This window comes from Phoenix dactylifera, unplaced genomic scaffold (assembly GCF_009389715.1).
Source record: "Phoenix dactylifera cultivar Barhee BC4 unplaced genomic scaffold, palm_55x_up_171113_PBpolish2nd_filt_p 000076F, whole genome shotgun sequence".
Lineage (NCBI taxonomy): Eukaryota > Viridiplantae > Streptophyta > Magnoliopsida > Arecales > Arecaceae > Phoenix > Phoenix dactylifera.
Window position 1 is genome coordinate 462,919 of NW_024067675.1, and position 24,036 is coordinate 486,954.

Genomic DNA, 24,036 nt, shown 5'->3' on the forward strand with positions numbered 1-24,036 from the left:
GTCAGGTCGGGGTCACTCAGGACCCAACCCCACCCATTTGCACTCCTATTTATTGGTGGATAGTGCAATTGTAATTTATGATACATTTAATCGTTTATGTAAAAAAAAAATCTTTTAAAACTTGATACCATAGATGAATTTCCTTATGAATGGATCCGGGGTCAGGGGTGCTTAGTCAAGAATCAGCCGCTGCTCCACGACATTTGCAGAGTACCGGAAGAGTGGCAGAGTGCGACTCTTACCAGGCTATGCATATATATCAGACGGCGAACGATGCTACAGACTAGGTTGCTTCCTTCACTGCTCATCACTCTGAAGATTTCACCTCGGATAGACCACATAGTTGCGCCAATGCTTTGACGTAATATTTTGTTTTTTTTTTTTTTTTTTTTTGCTAAGGGAAAAGGGGAAGGGGGGAGGAAGGGACAAGCCCCACCCCCGTGTAGCAGCCCCGACCACTGGGCCCCCACCCCGCCAGGAGAATGTTCGATGCGGGTAGACCGAGTCGTGTGTTGGGCACTCCGACCTATTTTATTCATACCCTCCCCACCCGTGGGCCGGCTCAGTTTTATCCGACCCGACCCTCCGTGTGAGTACGTCACACCTGGCACCACCCAGGCTACCAGCCGACCAATAGCGCTTCCAGACCCCGTGTCCAGGCGTGGGGCATCCGGTCCCCGAATTTAATCGACGCCCGCGCGTTTCGAACCTGGAACCACTTGGTTGGAAGCAAACGCCCCGTTCCAACTGGGCTACCACCTTGGTGGTTAGTATTTTGTTTTTGGCCGCATTCACATCCATTGTATGTGAGCCGCCAATGCACCAAAGAGAGAGAGAGAGAGAGAGAGAGAGAGAGAGAGAGAGAGAGAGAGAGAGGAGTGCTAAAGGAGTTTGCATTAGTACTTGGTATATTAGAAAAATATGGATGGAGATTTTAGACGAAACATAGAAAAGGAGGAGGGCAAGTAGGCGTGCATGCGTATATAATTCCCAATGCTGATCTTGGAACTCAATGTGCATGTACTTGTATTTGACTATATGGTCGGATATTTGGGTCCAAGCATCATCAGGCACTAACCCAATATGGAGAAGATAAATTATGTTTTCCTTGACTTATGTTAGCAAAATATTCTAAAGTTTAGAAACAATTCAAACATAGGTTATTAATCCAATTTGGGTTGCGGAACAAATAACAAGCCAAAGACAATCATTTTTTTTTAGGTTAAAATTGGTTGAATTCGACCAATTGAGTATAAATACATCCGTGTGAATCAAAAAGTACAATATTCGAAAATTGAGCTCGAAAATATGATGTAAAGTCCTATAAGATAGTTTTGGAATGGTTAGCCATATAAGTAGCCATCCAATCAGCTACACTATTAACTTTTCTATAAATATATCATGATATAGACAAGACAATCCTTTTATAGTCTAAGCTTTTTTAGAGATTACTCCCTATACTTCCTACATTTTCCTTCCCTCATTTGCAATTAGTATTGCTAGCGGTCAAGAAAATCTTGAACATTCTGGTTTCTATAGCTAATCGGGGTGCAAATGAGTTGGGTCGGGTCGGGTCGGGTTATGAGTGACCCCGACCCAATCCGGTTTCTTGTTCGAGCCCTAGTTTGGAACTCAAACACAACTCAATAGAAAATCAAGTCAGGTCGAATCGGGTCCACCATTACAATTTTTGATCCAACGAGTCATTCGGGTCAGGTCAGGTCGGGTCTATGTATAAACCGAACCCCACCCAAAAAAATTAGGTCCGGTTCGGGTCAACCCATCCATAGCTTTAAAACATGTTTGCACGCCTATGGGCTGCAGCCCACGAGCTCAAATAATTTTACAGATTCTTGTTGGGTCGGGTTGAAGCGGGTCGTAGGGTTGAAAACTCAAAATTATTGAAATTTCAAATAGGTCGGGTCGGAGTTGGATCGGATCTAAATTCAATAAACTCAGATCTGATTCAGAAAATAGAAGGAATCCAATTTCTGAACCCGACACAGCCCCACGGGTTCTCCCAAATAAGTCGGATTGGGTCTAAGCGGGTCGGATCAGGTTACGGGTCAACCTGACCTATTTGCAGCCTTAGTAGCTGATAGCAAGCATAGGTGGGTTTGGGCTGGAGCATATGGCTGATATTAAGGTGGCCAAATCTATTCACACCCATTCTACTTCCTCTCATTTGGAAACGCATCAGTCATGGAAAAGTAGGATAGATGGAAGATGATTTGGAAATCCGGTGTGGCCCCCGGGGGGGTAAAACCTTTTTCTTTTTTTGTGGAAACTACTTTGTTCCACAACATACGTCTCACTCTTCTTTGTCAGCTTTGCTGTTTAGCTCTCGGAGACGTTAACCATATTATTATTATTAAAAATCTTGCAAGTAATGCCATCGACTGCCTTTTATTTCTACTACTGTTTTTGAAAATCCGCAAGGATGTGAAAAAGGAGATATTGAAGCCTGCATAGAGACTAATGGGATGAACCATTTCCCCACTCAGCTTGGATTTTTTTCTATTGAACAAATCGGAGCACCATGCCCTCAATTTAGTGCTCTCAAACCGGTTGGAAATTCAAGACATTATATTTCCTTGGCTTTTATTACCTATGCGTATTCTTTCATTCCTTATGTTCACAAGTGAAGGTTATACTCATCCGGTCCAGGTTGTATCCTTCGCACGAAAAAAAAGATCGATATTCTTTCGTGACATCAACCATTAGATCATATTTTGCACAGATCTCAAAACACTCCAAACTCTCTCTTTCATCTATCTGCATAGATCTCACCATGGCTATTGTGCGATCCAACAATGCATATCATAAAATAAATAAAAAAGAAGATGAATCATTCTTCCCTACATCTAGCAACGGGGGCAGCTTTTTGTTAGGAAAAGAATAGATGGTAAGAAAGAACTTATCAGTTGAGGCGTGTTGTCACTGTCCTTTAGAATAGATCGCGCCCCTCAGAGAATGAATCTCGGCGTAGCAGGTAATGGCGGCCTTCCGCACCCGCGCAGGGGGGTCCCCCCTTGCACATGATGACCGAGCGCGATGCACCCGATTAACCCATTTCCGGATTGGATTTATCAATTTTGCTTTGGACCTTCATTGGGCTCGGGTGCGCGTGGGCTACTTACTTTCTTTGCTTCACCAGGTTAAAAGGTTGAAGACTATATAAAGACCATTTGAGTTTCATTCTTTCTAATGTAGGACTAACGAAAGTATATATGACAAAAGAAGAGTAGGCTTGGAATTTTGAAGTACTCCAACACTTGTGGGTCCATTTGTGCGTAGAAGTGCTAAACAAGAAAATAGCAATTTTTTTTTTTTTTAATACGATCCACCAAGATAGCATAAGGTGAGATTAGATATTGTATCCATGATGATGGCAATTTCCTGATAAATACCTGGGTCACAGATTAGGCAAGTTCGGCACTGGTAGACAGGTGCGAGTTTGATATTTAAAAGAAAGTTATACTGTAAATTTGATATTTTTGTGGTTAGGATTGGTTTGGTTGGGTTTGGTTAGTGTTGGTTTTGTATCAAAACACATCTTGCCCACCCAACCAGAGTTCAGGTTGGGAGAAACATTTTGGTCAATGAAAGGATGTTGGAAAGCTACAGCAATAAACTAGCTAAATTAACCAACTGCTGTAACGAGTCTTGACCAAAGGATAGATGCTGGATGCAAAAATATTTGTGTAATTTTCCTTCCATGTATGCACATGTCGCGAGCAATAACAATCATGGAAGTCCAAAAAAAACTGGATGAGCTTTTATCACAAACAAAGAATGAAAGAAAACCATTCATATTCCAAGATTTTCTTTTAATGCCTCAATTCTTATTGATTAAAAACTTCGTCAAAATCTTCTATCTTTAACAGTGTCTCACCACTATCAGATGGGGTTGAAACACGAGAGTGCCTGCCTCTGAGCTATAAGCTCGTAAATTGTATCAATTAAAAACTATCGAAGTATTTGTCTGATTCCTATTGTCTCTGTTCTAGATACAAAGCAGGTCCACCATATGCAGCCAGCTTTAAGTTTAGATATGTGGGTGGATTAGGGTTGAAATGGTTCGAGCTAAGCTGGCTTTAGATTGGACTTTGGATCTTTAATTGATACAAATGGGAAAGTACTTGGAATTGAAATTTGAGCTCCAACAATTTTCTAGTGGTTTCGAGTCTAATCTTGACTAAACTTGAGCCTGACCTAAAATTCGTGATTGACATGAGGCTTGGCTGAGCATCTTGCCCCCAACTTCTATCCCTCCACTTCGGCACCCCACATAGTTATAATATTCTTCAAATTATTGAAAAATTCTTGAATTATACTTGGTTTTTCTTTTAATTGGATGAAAATCACAATTATTGTCCAAAAAATGAAATTCATCTAGAACTATTCAATTATTCTTGAATTATACACAAATTCTATGATTTTAACATGTATTCTTACTTATTTTTAAAATGTTGCATTGCAAGTTAATAATACTACATATCAGTGCTAGGTAATCTTTTTTATTATCATCAAATAGCTCTGCTTCTCCTGTACCTATTTTGAATAAATACATTTAAAAATATTTTAGAAACTCTACATTTTTTTTATTCTTCCTCACTTCTTCGCTATCTAAACTCTTTTTGAATCTTCAGCAAATTTTTCAGATTTTTCTAAATTTTGAATTATTACATCTGGCCAAATCATTCTCTATTTTTTTTTTTTTTTTTGATGTAAGGGGAGGCTAGAGCCACCCAAAATTATTGAGTTATGATAACATTTACAGTATCATGTACAGAGAGAAAGATATAAACAGAGCGTGATATGCACAGCCTAGTTCTAGAGAGAACATTGTCTAATACTGAACCTGTGAATATGTTCACAATCCCTCCTCTTCTATCCCTCTTGGTTAGCTCTCCTCTATGGCATTCTCTCTCTCTCTCTCTCTCTTCCTGTTCTCTCTCTCTCTCTCTCGTGTTTTGCATCAGAGAGTGATTTTTTCTGTCAATCTTAGATTTGGGTCAGCTCAATTAGACTTAAGCAAGACTTGGGATTAGGCCCAAATAGGGTTCGAGCTGCAACTTAGCAAATTTTCCCGAAACTAAGCTTGGTCTAAAGCTCGAACGCTATTTCTAAGCTAGATCCACGCTATAGGGAAGCTCGACCGAGCCGTAGCCAATTTCTAGTCGTAAGATGGATCGAATAGTTTGTTTAGCGAAGCTATAACCTAAAACATCCATAACTAACCTAATACTTGTTTGTAACTAACCTACCTTATCCAATTTTCCAACTTTTGTTGATATATTGATTCTGTTTCCGTTGCCTCATCTAGAGTTCCCTGAGGAAGTAAGAGTGCAAAAAATTATAACCAAATGAGCCAATTGAGCTATCATAGGCCAAGTGAAGTTAGCCATCTTGGCAAGTCAAATCCAAAATTCTATCAGGTCATTTGGCATGGTTAGGGCCATGAAGTTTGGTTCAATTTCGCATGGACCAAGATAGCCGGCTTGTTTGGCTCGAATTGAGTGTGAATCTAGCTAGTTTAATGGTATAGGTCTAGCAAGCAGCTGCCATAGATCTGGCCTGGTAAGTTGGATTAGAAAGGCTCATCTATGACATTCTGCATCATATCTGGATAGCTATATACCTACCTCATATTCCTCATATATGTTTTGGACAAAACATATTACTTGCATATTATAGCAATGTAGACATGAACATAAACTTAGAAACATTTATCCTATAAATTACCATATTTCCTCTTTTCTAAGAAACATAAACTCCTGAAAAACTATCAATGTCATTGCCATGGTTATCCACAAGAATTATTCAAAGGCATGATTCAATTATCTTCCATTATCTGTGTTTGTTCGTTTTGTGGCATAATTCACAAGGCAAATACAAAGGGAGCAACTAGGATGCAGCACAACGGCTAAGTGATTTTCTAAGTTACACTCGGAAGTTACTAAAAACACGGTTGGTTTGGAGTAAGAGAAGAAGGAAAAGTATGATCAATGGAAAAATTGAGAAAAGCCGCATATTTGGTTAAAGTTTCAAAATGAGATAAATGAAAAACTAGCATTCCGATGAGAATAAGATTTCTATATTTCATGAGATAGAAAAATCCATATAGAATATAGAAAAATGCAATTTCCATCGGCTAAGAACTGAGGTAAAACTTTTTTCTAAATATGCCTTTAAGCTTTTAGTGAATAAGATATAAAAATTTTCTTTATTAAGAACACAACAGATATTTTATACAATTTTTTTCAAAAAAGTAGATACTCAATTAGATATAAGCTATTTTGGAATGTGCCACTTTTTTATATCAACTAAATATACAAAAAATATTTTTTTTAAAATATTATATATCTAGATATTAATTTTTTAAAAAATATTTTAATCAAAAAAATTCTAAGAACCAAATGAGTTAAACATATTATTGGGCTAGAAATGAAACCAAATTTGTAGGTTTTAACAATGTGGATTACCCCGAGTTTTTTTATTTTTGGTACAGCAGCGGCTCATATATAACGGATGTGCATGCAGCCCTACCTTGAGTTCAATGAATAGAAGAGTGAATGCAAGGCACAAATGCTAGTGTTTGAGTTCGGCTACCGAGGATATGTTGCTCATGCTGTCGGTAATTGTTCTTTCGAGGCAAATTGTTGAAACGAGCATGCCACGCGTATACATCAATCATTTTCGTTCGTGGTGAACACGCATCTCGAGACCTATACTTTATAGGCCATGGGGGGATGCTTGACCCAAATCTAGACCCAACCCACTAGCTTCTCAAGTTGGATTAGGTCGATATAAAACATAACTTGAATCTCATAAATAATATTTAAATCTAGGTTGGAGCCAAATATAGTCATATTCACCATTTACGTGAACCATCTAACAATCAAGTGAGAGGAGGTCAATACTTAACTATTTAACCCATTTAACTTGTTTCACTCTATTGTAGATATAGAAGATGAAGAACTTTTATTAACCACACAACCATAATGATTACAAGGGGAGATATATATACAACTAATCTGATCAATATGCTTAGAGGGAAGAGAGAAAGTTGTTGCAATTGCACACTATTTTACAGAAAGATCAAGTCTGGTATAACAGACTAAAGTGATGATAGAGAGAGATATTTCTACAGATAGGAAGAGTCGGCAATATCTCTATAGATGAGATATATCTGTTATACGCCCCCTTAAGATAGGCATCCCGTCAGCCATGCCTATCTTAGACCGTAAATCCTGAAAACGATGTCGATCAAGAGGTTTGGTCAGAAGATCGGCCAGTTGATCATGAGTATTGATATGAGAAACATTCAAAAATCCTCGGGAGACATAGTCATGAACGAAGTGAAGATCTATGGCAATATGCTTCATTCGAGAGTGAAGAACAGAATGAAGACTCAATTGGGTTGCACCAACATTATTACAGAAGAGATCTGGCAGCTTAGAGAGCTTGACACCCAGTTCCCCAAGCAAGAAAGCTAACCAAGCAATCTTAGAGATGGCCGTTGCTAAAGCCCAATATTCTGCTTCCATGGATGAGCGAGCAACAACTCGCTGTTTGCGAGTATTCTAGGAGATTGGTGATTGACCAAGAAATACGATATAGGCCAAAGTAGAAGTTTGGTCATTAACGTTGTCTGCCAAATCTGCATCAGAGAACCCGCAAAACTGAAGTGAAGAAGGGGAGGAGGTTCGCAGCTGCACGCCATAGAAGATTATCTGCTTGAGATACCGAAGCAGACGCTTCAAGGCAACCCAATGGGATTCAGTGGGACAATGCATATACTGAGCAAGTTTGTTCACTGAAAAGCTAATGTCAGGATGGGTGATGGCTAAATATTGAAGAGCTCCAATGAAGCTTCTGTAGACAGTGTTGTCTGATAGAGGTGAACCATCATCAAGCTGCAACAGAGGTTTGGTTGCCAAGGGAGTGTGCACTGACTTAGATCCTTCCATGTGGGCATGTTCAAGAAGATCCCTGATATATTTGTGTTGAGTTAAAAACAACTCCTGACATGTTGGAATGACCTCAACACCAAGAAAAAAAATGCAAAGGGTCGAGATCCTTCAGGGAGAACTTCTTGCCAAGGTGCTCAATAACCTGGGAGACAAACTTCGGCTGATTCCCTGTAATAATGAGATATCTACATAAACCAAAAAATAACAAAGAACACCATCTTTGTTGTAGATGAAAAGAGAGGAATCAGACTTGGAATTGATAAAACCTAAACCTATGATAAAGTGTCGTAATTTCGGATACCAAGCACACGACGCCTGTTTCAGGCCATATATTGACTTCCTGAGACGGCAGACATGGTTGGAAAAATGCTGATCAATGAACTCTGCAGGCTGAGCCATATAGACTTCATCCGTTAGTGTGCCATGCAAGAAGACATAACTAACATCCAATTGCCGCAAGGACTAGTAGGGCCGGCCCGAGCCCTAAGCGATCGAGGCGGTCGCCTAAGGCCTCGAGCCAATGAAAGGCCTCCGGAAGGCTGACCAAAAAGAAGCAAAGGCTCCATATAAAATGGGAATAGGAGCTGGCTACGAGTCTTTCCCCTTGATGGAAGGGAGGTGGAGAGTTTCCTGGCTTGCAGAGGGGCAATTTGGGAAGTTAGGGACAATAGTTTTGTTTTGGGTGGAGAGAAAGAGAGAGGAGGGATTTGGTTGGCTTGATACGCGTCTGAAGCCACTATTATCTTTCATCCCTTCTCTTTTTTGGTTTTGGTCTTGGTTTTCCTTCCCTCACATTACTCCTGATCCAGCTGGGCCATCAGGAAGAAAGATAGGGGGATTGGAGATGGACTTCTTGGAGGGTAGAGAAAGAAAAGGAGGGAGGGGGGTTGAATGGCTGCTGTGCTGTGATGTTGCAGTACTCTGGAGTGAATTTCCCATAATGCCCCTACTTTCTCTTTATTTAATCAGTTTTATGGCCCTTCCTTAAGCATAATTAGTTTTCCGTGCTTTCATTCAAATATTATATTAAACTAGAAAAACCTTTTATCTATCATTGTTGCATACATGCATTTTTGTTGAAATAATACACTTGATGGCTATCTATTTTCATATCTTTTTTCTAAGTATTTTATACTTATTAAATTTTTTTTATTATTAAAAAAAAAAGGCCTCATTCACTGAATCCGCCTTAGGCCTCCAAATATATTGGGCCGCCTCTGAGGACCAGCCATGCTGAACAGCCAAGGAAAGAATTATGCAAACAGTCACTGGTTTAATAACAAGGCTGAACGTCTCTGAATAGTCAATATTAGGACACTGATGGAAGCCCCTGGCAACCAGACGAGCTTTAAACTTCTCAACGACACCATTAGGCAATCTTTTAATCCGAAATACCCACTATGATCCAAGCAAGTTCTGTGATGGAGAGGGAGGAACTAAGTCCCAAGTACCATGACGAAGAAGAGCATTGAACTCAAGAGACATAGCCTCCCTCCATTTCGGATCCTTCAAGGCCTGAGACACACATGTGGGTTCCATGATCAATGGTATAGGATGTTTGGTGACAGAGAAAAAATGTTTAAGCTTGAAAATATTATTCATAAATCTAGTAACTATGGTACATCGTGAAGGTGGGTTGTGCGGGGAAGGTGAAGGTTCAGAGGGTAAAATCGGACACGGAGAATGCGAGGAAGTAACAATCTGTGAAGACTGAAGCAGTCTAGGTGTAGCTGGTAATGGTTCGGAGCTAGCAGAAGGAGAAATAGAAGCAGAGGGCACACAAGTCCGAGTAGCAGCGGCACGAGAATATTGCTAAACCATAGGAGGGACCTCTGGAATAGACGCATCAGAGATAGCTTGTGATGGTGAGGAGAAAACAGAACCTATTCCAACTGAGGAAAATCCTGGGAGACGGTTGAAGAAGAGCAGAAGGACACAAATGGCATGGACTCCTCTGCAAATACAACATGCCGGGACAAATAGATTTTCTTTGTTGATAAGTCCCAACATTTGTAGGCACTTTGATGAGTGGAGTAGCCAAGAAAGACGCACCGGTGAGATTTAGACTGCCGCTTATGAGAATTATATGGCTTTAGCCATGGAAAACACAAGCAGCCAAAGGTCTTAAGGTAAAGATAATTGGGGTAGCGACCAAACAACACATGAAAGGGACTTTTGAAATGCAGAAGAGGAGTAGGCATACAGTTTATAAGAAAAATAGCTGTTTAAAAAGCATGAGACCAGAATTGAAAGGCATCAATGCTTGATGAAGAAGAGTTAATCTCATTTCTATAATATGCCTATGACGACACTCAGAAGTACCATTTTGCTGTGGTGTATGGGGAGCAGTAGTAAACCAACCAATACTATGTGTAGCAAGATAAGGTTTGAGTTTTAAAAACTCCCCACCATTGTCTAAATATAAGTTTTTAACAGGGTGTTCAAATTGTTTTTCTAACAGAGTTTGAAGCTAGATGAAAAGTTGTTCAACTTCAGATTTGTGGACCATAGGAAAGAGCCATGAGTACTTTGTATAATGATCAATGAAGACGACATAATACCTATAGCCATCCACTAACATTTGAGGAGCTGGACCCCAAACATCAGAGTAAAGAAATTCAAGAGGTTTTGTACTAACAAGTGAAGATTGACGAAAGGAAAGTTGATGAACTTTATTGGAATAACATGAAGTACAAACATCAGAAGTTTTGGAAGAGTTAGAAACAAGAAGCGAATGTAGGTGAATGATCTTGGAGACAATCTTTGAGCTTGGATGACCAAAACGCCTGTGCCAACCGTCTAAGGAGGTTTTCACACCAACGCAAGTTAGCACTCGTGACGGTAAAGTTCTTGACAGAGCCTTCAGTGGATAGACTCCATTCTCATAGACACCCCCCGTAGGAGTGGTGCCCCCATTCTCATGTCCTTCCCCAGATAATGCCTTCAATAGACACATGATTAGTTTTAGTGAATTCATGGACTGAGATAATGTTTTTCTTAATAGCAAGAACATATAAGGTGTCATAAAGTTTAAAAGTGCAAGAGGAGAAAGGAAGAACCACAGAGACCACGTGAGTAATTGGCAAACCTGATCTGTTACGAATAACAACTTCATCTGTACCATCATATTCAGAGTGAATTATTAGATTAGTAAGCTTAGAGGTGACATTATGAGAAGCTACTGAGTCCACTAGCCATTTCTTCTGAGCATAAGCAGTAGAAGTAGCTGTGTAATTTGCATTTGTGTCTCCTCCTTTAGCCTTAATCATTTGACGACATGTGCGAGCAGAATGACCAACCTTATCACACCATTGGCAAGTGATAGTCGGTCGATTTTGCTTTGGGAAGAAAGATCTTTGATTACTGGCAGCAGGGTTACGATTTTCCTGGCGATTGAAAGGTTTATTATAGGAAGACTTCCTATTAGTAGCATTTGCGGTAACCACCAGAGGGTTGACAGGGCTATCAAGATGGCGCAAATAAGCTTCGTGAGATATTAAGAGATCATGAAGCTCTTCAAAGGAAAAAAGGTTTCTCCTTGGCACAGATAGGTGCCACAATATCTCGGAATTTAGGGCCTAATCCATTGAAAATATAAAGTGTTAGATCATCAGGAGATAATGGAGTGTCAATAGTAGCAAGCTCATCAACAAAACTCTTGACTGATTGTAGGAACTCAGTCACAGAGGAAGATCCACGTTGAGCCAAGGATAGAGACTCCTTGAGTTGCGTCACACGGGAGCGGGTTTTGTTTGCATATAACCGAGTAAGAGTAATCCACGCCTCATGAGATGTTTCACATGTTGCAATAAGTGGAATAACAGTCTCAGAGACGGAGGAGAAGATGGCATGAAGAATCAGCTTATCTTGGCAGAGCCAATGGGAGTAGGCGGCTACCGGAGCATCACCTTGAGAGAAAGAGACAGTGGTCGGACGCTTAATCATTCCATCAATGTAGCCCATTAGATCATAGCCAATGACCAATGAAACAAACTGAGCACGCCAAAATGAGAAGTTTATCGGCTTGAGTTTGAGAAAGAGCTGAGAGGATGCATTCACAACTACTAGAAGTGTGGTGGCATTGACAGAAATAGGTGTGTGTATGACTAGAGTGGTGGAGGAACTTGAATCTGCCATGAGCGGAAGTAGGAGGATCCTTTGTTGTTCGTGGGAACTAAGGAAGCTCTGATACCATATAGAAGATGAAGAAATTTTATTAACCACACAGCCAGAATGATTACAAGAGGAGATATATACACAACTAATCTGATCAACATGCTTACAGGGAAGAGAGAAAGTTGTTGCAGCTGCACACTATTTTATAGAGGGATCAAGTCTGGTATAACAGACTGAAGTGATGATAGAGAGAGGTATCTCTACATATAAGAAGAGTCGGTAATATCTCTACAGATGAGATAAATCTGTTATAGTAGATGCAGCTAGATAGATTACTTATTTAATAAAATGATCTAATTTGGATCTAGATTTTTAACTTGTTTAATAAATTAGTTAGACCCAATCTATCTCTTATTCGACCCGACCTAATTGCCATCTCTAGAAGGCAGATTGCTGGAATAAAATGAGAGGGATTAATCTAGATGAACTTTATTCAATAAAATGAGAAGGGCATTTGAAAATAAGGAGAGTGGGTTTTCTATACATTCGAGTTTTTATGTTGGAAACATTTTCTATCGACCCAAATAGGCTAAAATAATTAACGAATTAGGCCAGCTTAGGTCAAGTCGAAAATACAAAACTCATGCTCGACCTTGTTTTGAAAGCAGATGTGATATTTTAACCCTAGCTTGATCCACATATCTTAAAAGTTAAAAAACATGCCGGATCGGGTCTAATCAGGTTGAGACTGCATCAGGTCAAGGGACAACCCTTCTATTTGCTGCCCTAATCTCATCGAGCGGCTTCTGTTATAAGCTATGTCTTCTATAATAACTTCTACATGATGTTATGCCTCTTTTAGTTATCATAAGGAAGGGTCTTTATATCGAAGTATGTGACATCATAATGAAAGCATCCTACCATCCTGTAAAATGGTTTACTACACCTCGTCACCAAATTGTAAGCATGTTTAGTGCTGCATCAGAATGGCTGTTGAACAATTATCACCGATCAGTGCTGTGCCATATGCTGGACCTGTGGAAGCAGGTTTGGGAATCAAAGTTGGTGAACAATTAGAGTTAGAAGCCAAATTTGGCATTATTAGGGCTCTTAGTGGGCCCAGGAGAGTCCAGCTTACTAGTAGTTGTTTCACTTTGGGCACTGAGATTGGTTGATATTCTGTGAGGCAAGATCAGGTACATATATTCAATATAATAACATCTATTTAGTTGCTTCCTCTTAGTAGGACATGTCTTGCTGACCACTAAAGAGAAATTATGTAGATCTATTCTGATATGTAACACAAACTTCCTGAACTTGGTTTTGAAGCATGTCCAAGCATTCCTATTTCTCCACCTCATGTCTTCATGTTTTGCAGGCCACCTAGAATTCGAAGCAAAAATTGATCATATTTCAGGTGTTTACATTATGTGGAGATTTGTTTTGGGTGTGAAAATCTATATTTAGGCCAATTTTAGGCTTAACTTGAATATTTTAGTTTAGGCTCAGGTCAAGTGTAGACTAATTAAAACCTTTTTCAGACGGATCATAATGCAATCTGCCAATATAACTGATGTTGTCCATCTTTGAATTGGGGCATGTCCTATTGGTCAAATGGTCATATCCTTTTTTTTCTTAACCATCAGATGTTATCACTTCCTATCTTGGATGATGCATCCTTGGATTGTAGTTCAAGTGGATTTTCCTCTCTTCCTAGCGCCCACTCTCTCTCTATATATATCCATGCATGCATGCATGCATGCATGCATGCATGCATACATACATGCAAGGCTAGCTTCAGGTTTGATTTTACCGTTAAACTCTCAGATTTTTATAAGAGATACATCATTTTCGTCTACTTTGATTTGATCAACTTAATTCTGGCACTTCTTTCTAGTTGGTCGCTAGCTAGATAGTTGAGATACGATATAAACAACTATATAAAACAAACTTCCTAAACTTATTCCTAAAGCATGTCCAAGCTTTCCTATTTTCCTACCCCATGTCTCCACATTTTGGGGCCACTAGTGTGCATAGAATTTGAAGTGAAAATCTATCATATTTCAAATTTTTACATTAAGTGAAGCTTTGTTTTAGGTGTGAAAATCTATTTCCAAGCCAATTTCAGGCTTAACCTGAATATGTTAATTTAACCTCAAAATCTCTATTCTATAATGAATGATAAAGCAAACAAAGCAACAACCAAATAATAGCTATTATTTGGACAGTCATTCACTAGGTAAACAATTTTAAGACAGCGAGGACTACTAGAGATTACCAAAACTTGTAATAGAAAATTAAGAATTTCGATTAGCTCAAATGATAGCCTTCCAATATAAAAAAAAGACACATATTTAATATATTTGTATGATTTTGATCCATACTCCTGTATATCCTAATTCTAAGAATATAGATACCTAAAGTAAGCCAAGCCTGCCTGGCATTATTGTTATTTTTGTTGAGGATAGCATTTGCAAAATGCTTCGATTATTTTCTAATTTTATATTTTAATTAAAAACAATTAATTCTCACTTCAATGTTATTTGCTAAAAATTTTATAAGTACTTTTTTTTTGTGCAATGACTGCTTATACAGCTCTTGCATGAGCATAGCCAACGAGAGAAAGGAGTATAAATTATTTTACAAAAATTTTATAAGTACTTTTTTTGTGCAATGACTGCTTATACAGCTCTTGCATGAGCATAGCCAATGAGAGAAAAAAGTATAAATTATTTTACAAAAACTATATCTATTAGATGTGGTTAGGTTTATTTTCTAATTGTTGGAAATAAAAAAATAAAAATAATACCAAAGTTGGTCTTTTTTAAAAAAAAAAGAAAAAGAAAAGAAGAATAAGGAGGAGGAGGAGGAGAAGAAACGGAAGTTACGGCGGGTTCCAAAAAGCTAACCGTTTTGGGGCAGCTAAAGGAATAAAAAGGGAAAGAAGAAGGGCAGGTAGAAGAGTGGGTGGGCCCCACATAGGTTCACGCCAGCTGTATGGCACCGCTCGGTGGACACCCTGTCAACGACACATGCGCACACGATTCAATCATCACTTCTCCTCCTCCTCGTCGCCGTCTCCGCCTTCCACACCAAACCATACGAAACCGACCCCTTTTTTTAGCCCTCAATAAACGCTAAAACCACCTACCGCACGCCAAAAGCAAGCGAGGCGCCAGCGGGACTTTCTCTCCCCCCGGGCAGCCCGGGCAGCCTGCCCGAAGCACCTTTCCCCTCTATAAATCCCCTCCCCCCCTCCAGTAGCTCTCTACGGAATTCCTGCAAACACCTAGCGATCTTCTTTTCTCTCCCTGTTCGCTTAGTTATTATTCTTCTCTGATCCCAAATGGAGGCTGGTTTGAAGCTAAGGTTCTTCGCCGTGGCCATGCTGGCCGTCGTGATGGCCTCCTCCCTCGTGGAGAAGGCGGCCGCCGCCGACGCCCCAGCCCCCAGCCCCACCTCCAGCGCCTCCGCCGCCGCCCCCGCCCTCGCCTCCCTCGCCACCATCGCCTTCGGTTACCTCTTCTGCTGAACGGAGAGAGCGTCGTCTTCGGATGCGGATGCCTCGCTTCCGTTGTAATTTGTTCATCTAATTTTGTTTCTGGTTTTGTTTCATGACGGCTGGTCGGGTTTCATTTCGGGGGGTTGGCGGAAGATGATGACTCATCCGGTGAGGGATTGGTGGGGTGGGGATGTAACGTATGTGTATGGGTGTATGTATGTGTATGCATGTGGTGGATCTGCGCATTGTATCATGGTGTTGATGCTTATGTGATTTATTTCATTCATTGGTGTTAGAGAAATAAAATGTTGTATTTTGGTAGCATTATTGTTGGCATGATCAAAAATATTACGTTTGCAGTGCCATGCAATTTCTTTCAATTATATTAGGTTGATTGTGCTTTTTTTTTGTGTGTGTGTGTGTGTGAGAATCGGCTGCTCCCACTATCCTAAGCACAGCCAGCTACGTCAGAATCAAACAAGTAACACAAAGCAAAAAATACGCAGTGAAGAAGACGATCAAGTTAGCATCTTGGTTCATCTCCCGAAGGATATGCCTAATCTAGAGAATCCGACAATTCCAATGGTTGTTTATGGTAGTTCCAAGTTAGGCACATCTTGAAAATAAGTAGCATTTTGCCTATGCAATCACCAAGAATGAATACCTTCAAACCTTAGAGCAAGCCTTGAGCTATCTTGCCTACCTTGTTGCTTCTGCTTGTGTTTGCTTTGACCTTGAAAAAGGCCGGGTGGTTAACACCTCCCTTTCAATAAACCAAAAAAAAGAAAGAAAAAAGGATTCACATGGATTGAGTTGGATTGGTGGGATCTATTATCTGTACCTTTACATTTGTTGACTTTTTGCTGTCCGTTTATTATCTAAGCTAAAACTTAATTAAGTTGGAGTTAAAAACATGCAATGCAAAAGTTTCTATGCAACTGAACTCTTGGGCCGAAGCTAGGCTCTTTCTGTCAAGCTTCAAATCCTTTTTCTTTTGATATGAGTTTAATGTTATGTGCATATCACCCAACAAATATTTTTTGAGCAACTATGTCATATAAAAAGGACATGGAGCTGAGTGTTTTATTCTCGAGACACGACAGGCGAATCAAGTGGGTGGGAACAGAAGCAGCCGGGTGGCCTTAGCTGTTCACATGGGCTATGAGCATGCATGCGTCCTATCGCTGGCAGTCTTCCATGCATCGCTGGATCCACGAGTTTTAGCTTGCTCCGTACCACCGCTTTCTCTCTTTGGTACCGGTCCTCTGTTACGTGAATGGATGCTTCACCCAATTATCTCTGCTCACCCACCGTGTGGGAGGCCAAACACAACATTCCCATGTGAGCTGCCCGATCTGCATATCTGATTTTTTTTTTTTTAATGGTACATCGGCTGCTTACACTGCTCTTGTATGAAGACAGCCAGCTACATCACTATTAAGAAGACTATATAAACCAGAAGTAACAGAAAACTGCTGGGTCTACAAAAAATCTCCAGAATGATGAGCAACAAATGAGGCAACCCAATCCGCAGCTTGGTTTGCCTTCCGAAATGTCTGCTGATTTCACAAGGTATAGGTGACAAAGAACACCTCAGAATCTTAGAGAACTAAGGTTTAGGGTAGCACATTTCAAGCTAACCTTAGGCTGTTATACATCCACTATATCAAGGGAGGAGGGAGCATGATCAATTAGAAAATAGAGAAATGTATCATGTTTGATTTGAGTTTTCAAAGGAGAAAAATAGAAAAGTCACTTTTCTATTGGCTGAAAATTGGTATAATTTTTTCTTTTTCCAAATTACTCTGAAGCTTTTAGATAGAAGAAATAGCATATTTTTCTTCATTAAGGATATAACAGATATTTTATACTACTTTTCTATAAAAATATATATTCGCCTAAATATAAGCTACTTTAAAATGTGTTATTTTTTTATGATTAATCAAATATTCGAAAATCACTTTTCTATATAGTGTATGCTCAGGTATCAACTTTCCAAAAAAAAAAAGGGAGGGGGAGCGCGGTCAATGAGAAAATAAGAAATGCATCGTGTTTGATGTGAGTTTTCAAGGGAGAAACTGAAAATTGGTATAATTTTTTTCCATAATGCTCTAAGCTTTAAATAAAATAGGTAACATTTTTTTATTAAGAATATAACAAGTGTTTTACACAACTTTTCTATGAAAATATATGCTCGGCCAATATAAGCAATATGCCACTTTTTTATGGTAAAAAAAATTAAATTCTAGTGAGATTTTTTTTTCTATGAATGAAATAAATTCTAAAATCTTACAAAACTTCACAATAGTTGGATGTAAAATTAGGACAATTTTAATAAAATTATTTTTTATTTAAATACAGTAAGAATGCCGCAAGCAATTATCTATTAATTAGATCACCAACAGCTTATTATGCCAATGTGGTAGCTAGTTCAGAATTGGTGCGATACATGATATGCTCGGCGATGTCGGTTCGGCCCCATCTACTCTTCATCTAGTCATAAATTTTCATATTAGACAAGTAAACTGGATCTTTAGCATTTTCCTTGCAACAATGTAAATATACATGAAAATTAGAAGCAAAGTTAATGACCGTTAAGTTGGGATGCAAGATCATTATCCTAAGGTCAAAATGATTTCTGTAACTATGCGTTCTGACATGCTAAACAATCCTGACAGGCAAGAATATGAAACAAGGATCTCTCTCAAAGGAACCTTAGCTAGTTCATTGTCATCATAAAAAAAAGAAAAAAAACATTTTAGCAGATTTTTATTCACTAAAGAGTATCTTGATTTTCTTGCGCAAAAGGTGCTGAGCGGTTACCACGATAGATACAAAAGAGGCTACTGAAGACTTTGTTTTGTAATTAGGATCGACGTACATCAAGACTGAGGGAAAGAAGCATCCAAATTAAGCTTGGCAATGACATTTTAGCAATGTGCGACACGTATTAAACATGAAAATAAGATGTGGTGTTTTAATGAATTTAATTGGACTCTGTACAAATTTTTCCTATTCTTGAGGAAAAAAAAATCGCTGTGATATCTATACTTCATAAATAATTGGGCTACAATGTACGTATATTTTTTAATATATATATATATATATATATATATATATATATATATATATATATATATATATATATATATATATATATAAGAATGATAATTTTTTTAAAAAAAACTTGTTTAACTATTTGTTAAGAACCCCCTAAATGAAACGAGAATGTTGCAAATTTAGTGAAGTTGACATAGAATTCACTAACCATCGAAGGTTAGTTCCAACCAATCCAAGTGGGAATCCACCAGCTGCTCTCTAGTCGTGAAGGAACTGACTTTTTATATTTTAATGTAATTTGCATCGACTCAGGGTTTTTACTCTCTTTCTATTCTTGCAAACATGCAGCTCATTAAACATTACTACTTTGAACGTTAAATTTCGATCTAAATCAAGGTTGTCCCCAATTTCTTTGTTTTATTCTCATAAATATTTTATGAGAACTCGTGCGAGCGTGTGTTTAGTCCTGCATCGGTTATTCACTATATAGATCTTGGATATTTATACAGAAACAATGATATACTTTGCTTTTAATCTTTAATAATATTGTGACCCGCAGCATCCAAACTATTGAACAAATAAAGGATTCAATCAAGAAGTCATACGAAAAAAGTGTTGTGGATCATGTCGGAAAATATATTACCTAAAAATTGTTATATTATTATTATAGAATAGCATTATAAAAAAAATAGTCTACTAAAATAAATTTAGAAGATTGAAACTTATCTGGATCGAGGTGTGTGATGCACACTGCTCTAAGAATGTGATCTTGATCATACTAGAAATTGCAAGTTGATTGTATATCAAATTAAGTTTGATTGCATAGAACTAAATTTGTAAGAGAAGAACCAGCACATCCGGATTCGTCATAAATTTGTAAGGCAACTCAAAAGGAGTAATATTATTTCGTTGGAATTTGTCAAGTTTGAAAAAAACTTGCCAGATCAATTAACTAAGGGTTTGTCTAGGAGTGAAGTCTTAAAATCATCGAGGGGGATGTGGCTTAAACCTACTATTTGGTCACCGACAGTGGATCCCCAACTTCTGTGCTTGGAGATCCCGTGAAGGAGGTTCAATGTGGTAGAAACGAAGCTGATTGAGTGATCATATCAAAGCATATTTTCGGAGTACATCTCCTCTAATCTCTATGATGAGTGCTTTTATCAATGACAAAAAATATTTTGAAAATATTAAGTTATACTCTTAATGAGTGCAAGACAAAATTCTTCAGGGTATTAGGTCACAAATACTTTTGGAGGACTTACCTATATGAGAATTATAGTATAGACCACAACTAGCGGTTTGGGCTAACCCTAACAAAATTATCATGAAAAATCGAGGTACTAAGTGCAAGACCTTTAAATGGCATCGACCATAAAAATCTAATTGATCCATACTATGTGTGTGATAAGTAGAAATCCGTGTCAAAGGACCAAGTTCAAGGTCTAATCCACTATGATTCCTTTAGATAGATATTATCAATACTAAGTGAGGTTCAAGTCCACATAATAGTATAAGTTATTCAAATATACTACTTTATGACTTTCAAAAAAATTTACAGACAGAGAGTTTTATTTATATTTGTAATTGCATATCACAAGTAGCAATTTCTAGGTGCACGTTAACTTTCCAACGGATCAAAATTATGCAAGTAAATGTAAATGCGTCCAAGGCGATCGAATTTGTTTGTGTGGTCCTCCGAAAACTTGGTGCAGTGAAGCACAGTGAACATTGACTACCAGGTCAAGGGCAGGAGCTCCCAGGGACCTCAATGGTACAGGCCTCATCGTTATCACCGACCCAAGTACGCATTTAACTCAATCTTCTAAATTAATTTGGTATCATTGGCTTATGTGAATGCAGTAGTGCTTACAAATCTCTCATTCTTTTTTCCTAACTGCAGGCCATGAGATAACTGCAAGTACGTTTACATTTGAAGAAGATGTGGCTGGTCAGCAGAAGATACGAGAGGGAATGCGGAATGTTCTCTTCTTGGCTGGTTTATGAAGAGCCGATTCAATCTAGTTGTATGGAAGCACAAAAAACCTTAATCTCTTCATAATAATTAACTTGCAGCAATCTCCATTTACTTGATGATCTCAAGTAACATTCTAACATATAATAAACCTTGACTCTTGCGGAACAAAGGGAGAGATTTTTTTTTTTTTTTGGTTGTTTGTCGATAAAGAAGAATATCTAGAAATCATCAATGTCTCACAGAGCTCCAAGCACACCCATCCATTTCCTCCCCACTAGTCAACATCTTCTCCTTTCTTTTGGCTCCCTTTCCCTGTCCTTTGTGTGCACTTTCACATTCGTCTAAAAACTTCCTTCCTTTTCCCCTTGGAGCCGTCTCTGTGTCTCAGATATTCTTTACCTTCTTCAAAAACAAAAGTTCCAAACCCTCCCGCCAATCTCTTCTACAGTCTCACTATCTCTTCACTCAGCCTCTAGTTATAAATCCCATCGCTATCCCCCTTTTCTAGACACAAACTGAATAATCCCAAATGGCATTGCTCCATTACCATCTCCTCTCCTTCTTCTTCTTAACCATTGCTTCTGAACTTGGACTAGCTCTCCACAGCCAAGACCTCCTTTCCCTTTTCTCCTTCAAGGCTTCTGTCGATCCCCTAAACACTTCGTTGTACACTTGGGAGGGTTCCAATCCATGCTCGGGCTTATGGGTCGGGGTTAAATGCTACCAAGGAAGAGTGGCGAGCATCTATCTCGATGATGCCTCGCTGGTCGGGAGTGCAACTCCACTGTTTGGTCTGAGCCAGCTCCAAGTCCTCAGCCTCAGATGGAATGCTCTCAGTGGCTCCCTACCCCATCTGACCAACCTCACAAACCCGAGGCTGAGGCACCTCTTCCTCTCCCACAATCAGCTTGATGGAACTCTCAACATTTCGCTGCCTTCTTTGCTATCGCTTCAGATCGAGCACAACGATTTCTCCGGTGGGCTGGAAGGATTGCAGCTGCCATCTGTGGAGGACTTCAATGCATCAGCGAACCGCCTGGCTGGAGAGATCTCCGGTGGCCTTTCGAAATTTCCAAGTTCAGCTTTCAATGGGAATCCGGCTCTTTGTGGTTCACCTCTTCCAAGCTGCAGCAAGATCTCCCATTTGTCTGATGCTGCGAATACTAGTCCGTCTCCAGCTCCTACGGTTGTTAGTACCTGCTCCAGTAGAAGCTTGTCTAAACTCGGTCTGACCGCACTACTGTCCGTCAGCATCGGTGACATGGTGGTGATAGCAATGGCTCTGGCTATCGTCGCAGGAATGTATACATGGTTTAAGAGGAGGTTTTCGATGCCTCGGAATGCTGCTGCCGGTGCTCGGGGGCTTGAACTGCATCATGGATTTGCTGAAGAGAAGGAGGAGACGGATAGCAGATTGGTTATCTTTGAAGGAGGGGAGGATATGAGGATGGATTCCCTTCTAAAAGCTTCAGCTGAGGTTCTGGGGAAAGGGATATCAGGGAGCACATACAAAGCAGTTCTCGAAGATGGAATCATGGTTGCAGTCAAGAGGCTTAGCGGGGTGCAATTTCCTTCCCACAGCAAGGCTTTCAATCAACGCATGCATCTGATCGGAAGGCTGAGGCATTCCCATGTGGTGAGCTTGAGGGCATACTGCAATGCCCATGAGGAGAAGCTTCTCGTCTATGACTACATGCCCAATGGAAGCCTTCACTCCCTCTTGCAGAGCAACAGTTAAGTCTTCTGAACACTTCATAATTTCTTGGAGCAGTCTCCAGTGAACGAACTGTATCCATATCTCATCTACGAAGGAAAATAGTTTTTTGAAAGGAAATTGCAGTAAAAGAGCTAGTAAGTTCAGATTTGAAGAATAATATATATATATTCTATGTTTTCTTTTGGTTCTTTTGCAGGAGGAAGGAACTTGGACTGGAGGAGTAGGAAACAGATACTGATGGGAGTAGCCCATGGTCTCAACTTCATCCACACCTTCCCTGCACGGCCACCACTGGTTCATGCCAGCATCAAACCATCAAACATCCTCATCGATGAACACGGCAACGCAGGCATCTCAGAATGCAGCATAATGTGCTTTGCGACCAACTTTCAGTGCCAATCTTTGCCCCCTCATGCTTCCACCCTTTTCCCCCAAGGAATGAACGCTGCAGCAGCATCAACTTGGCATGGCTACAGAGCTCCCGAGCTCTCGGTGGGCAAGGGGAAGGCGACCCAGGAATCGGATGTCTATAGCTTTGGGATGGTGCTATTGGAAGTGGTGACAGGTAAAGAGATTGATGATGGGGAATGTGGAGGGCAGATGATGGGGATGGTGAAGATTGGAATGATGTGCACCGCAGAATGCCCTGATGAGCGGCCGAAGATGAGTGAGGTCTTGAGGATGATGGGTGAATTTTTGTAGGGAGTAGCATGTGCTTCTTGATCATGTTCTCTGAATTCCAGCACTGGAGGCTAAATTTTGTTACTGCATAAACAGTGCTTGCTTCACAATGAGCCCTGTGATTTTATTTGGATATGTGCAATTTTTCATCCAAAGGTACCAGTTCCTAGCACATCAATGTAGAGCACCTTTAAATCCTGACTTTGCCAAGATAACTTAGAGGCGTTTTGCAGAACAATGGGCCCAAGTAAGAATTAAAAAAAGCCGAAAATGGCTCAGTATGCCAAGAAAAATTTTACAGAAAATTACTTTTTCATCCCTCTAAAAATCCTACTGTAACAGGAGGTCCCTGTTGATCGAAAACAAAACTTCCGGTCCACCACTAAATGGTTCTTTAATTCCCAGTCCCTGAGTTACTATTTCCTTTAAAATATAGTATCCAAAGTGCCCCCAGGTTACGGTAACTACCCCCATATTGCCGGAAGCGGAAAAAAAAATCTCCCGTGTTCTGTTTTCTATCCGGAACACACTTTGTTTTTCTCTACCGAAGATGCTCCCAAGTAAGCTTCCCACTTGCAGCCCTTAAGCGAAGATGCCCCTGGTGATCCCACGGAAGATGTTTACCGAAGATGACTTTGGAGGAAGATTTTGAAACAGAAAAAAGATGAAAAAATAGCCCGCAATAGGGTACACGTTTTTGTCTCTGTTCTTCTCTGTTTTGTCTTTGCCAATGAAGATTGTTTGGTCAGGGAAGAGACAGGCACCCATTAGGATGGATGCTAGACGGATAGGGAGAGAGCATGTTGAGCCTTGTGTTGACCTAAAAACGTTGAGAGTTCCTCTTACTCTTTACCTGTTTCCTGTTTGAGCGAACGCTGATAGTCTCTCTTTCTCTATGTAGTGAGGCGCTGCTCCACTATATTCCTAACTCTGTTTGCAATTCAAAATTATCTATTCATTGCCTCCTCTTTTTTCCATTGTCATGGCTTCATAAGACATTGGT

The 24,036-nt window shown here is 39.6% G+C and overlaps 3 protein-coding genes across 3 annotated transcripts; 2 read left to right on the forward strand and 1 right to left on the reverse strand.

Moving 5' to 3' along the window:
* Positions 1-11,495: 11,495 nt before the first annotated feature.
* Positions 11,496-12,116, reverse strand: LOC120104690. The gene has a single exon (XM_039116251.1). It carries the CDS (start codon positions 12,114-12,116, stop codon positions 11,496-11,498), a length of 621 nt encoding a protein of 206 aa, XP_038972179.1.
* A 3,138-nt stretch (positions 12,117-15,254) lies between these two features.
* LOC103724292 (arabinogalactan protein 13) lies at positions 15,255-15,934 on the forward strand. The gene has a single exon (XM_008815507.4). The coding sequence runs from the start codon at positions 15,442-15,444 to the stop codon at positions 15,625-15,627; it is 186 nt and encodes a 61-aa protein (XP_008813729.2). The 5' UTR covers positions 15,255-15,441; the 3' UTR covers positions 15,628-15,934.
* Positions 15,935-21,062: 5,128 nt separating this feature from the next.
* On the forward strand, positions 21,063-23,228 carry LOC103724293 (probable leucine-rich repeat receptor-like protein kinase At1g68400). Its single transcript, XM_008815508.4, has 2 exons — positions 21,063-22,368; positions 22,549-23,228. The coding sequence occupies exons 1-2, from the start codon at positions 21,165-21,167 to the stop codon at positions 23,052-23,054; spliced, it is 1,710 nt and encodes a 569-aa protein (XP_008813730.2). The 5' UTR covers positions 21,063-21,164; the 3' UTR covers positions 23,055-23,228.
* Positions 23,229-24,036: the final 808 nt, after the last annotated feature.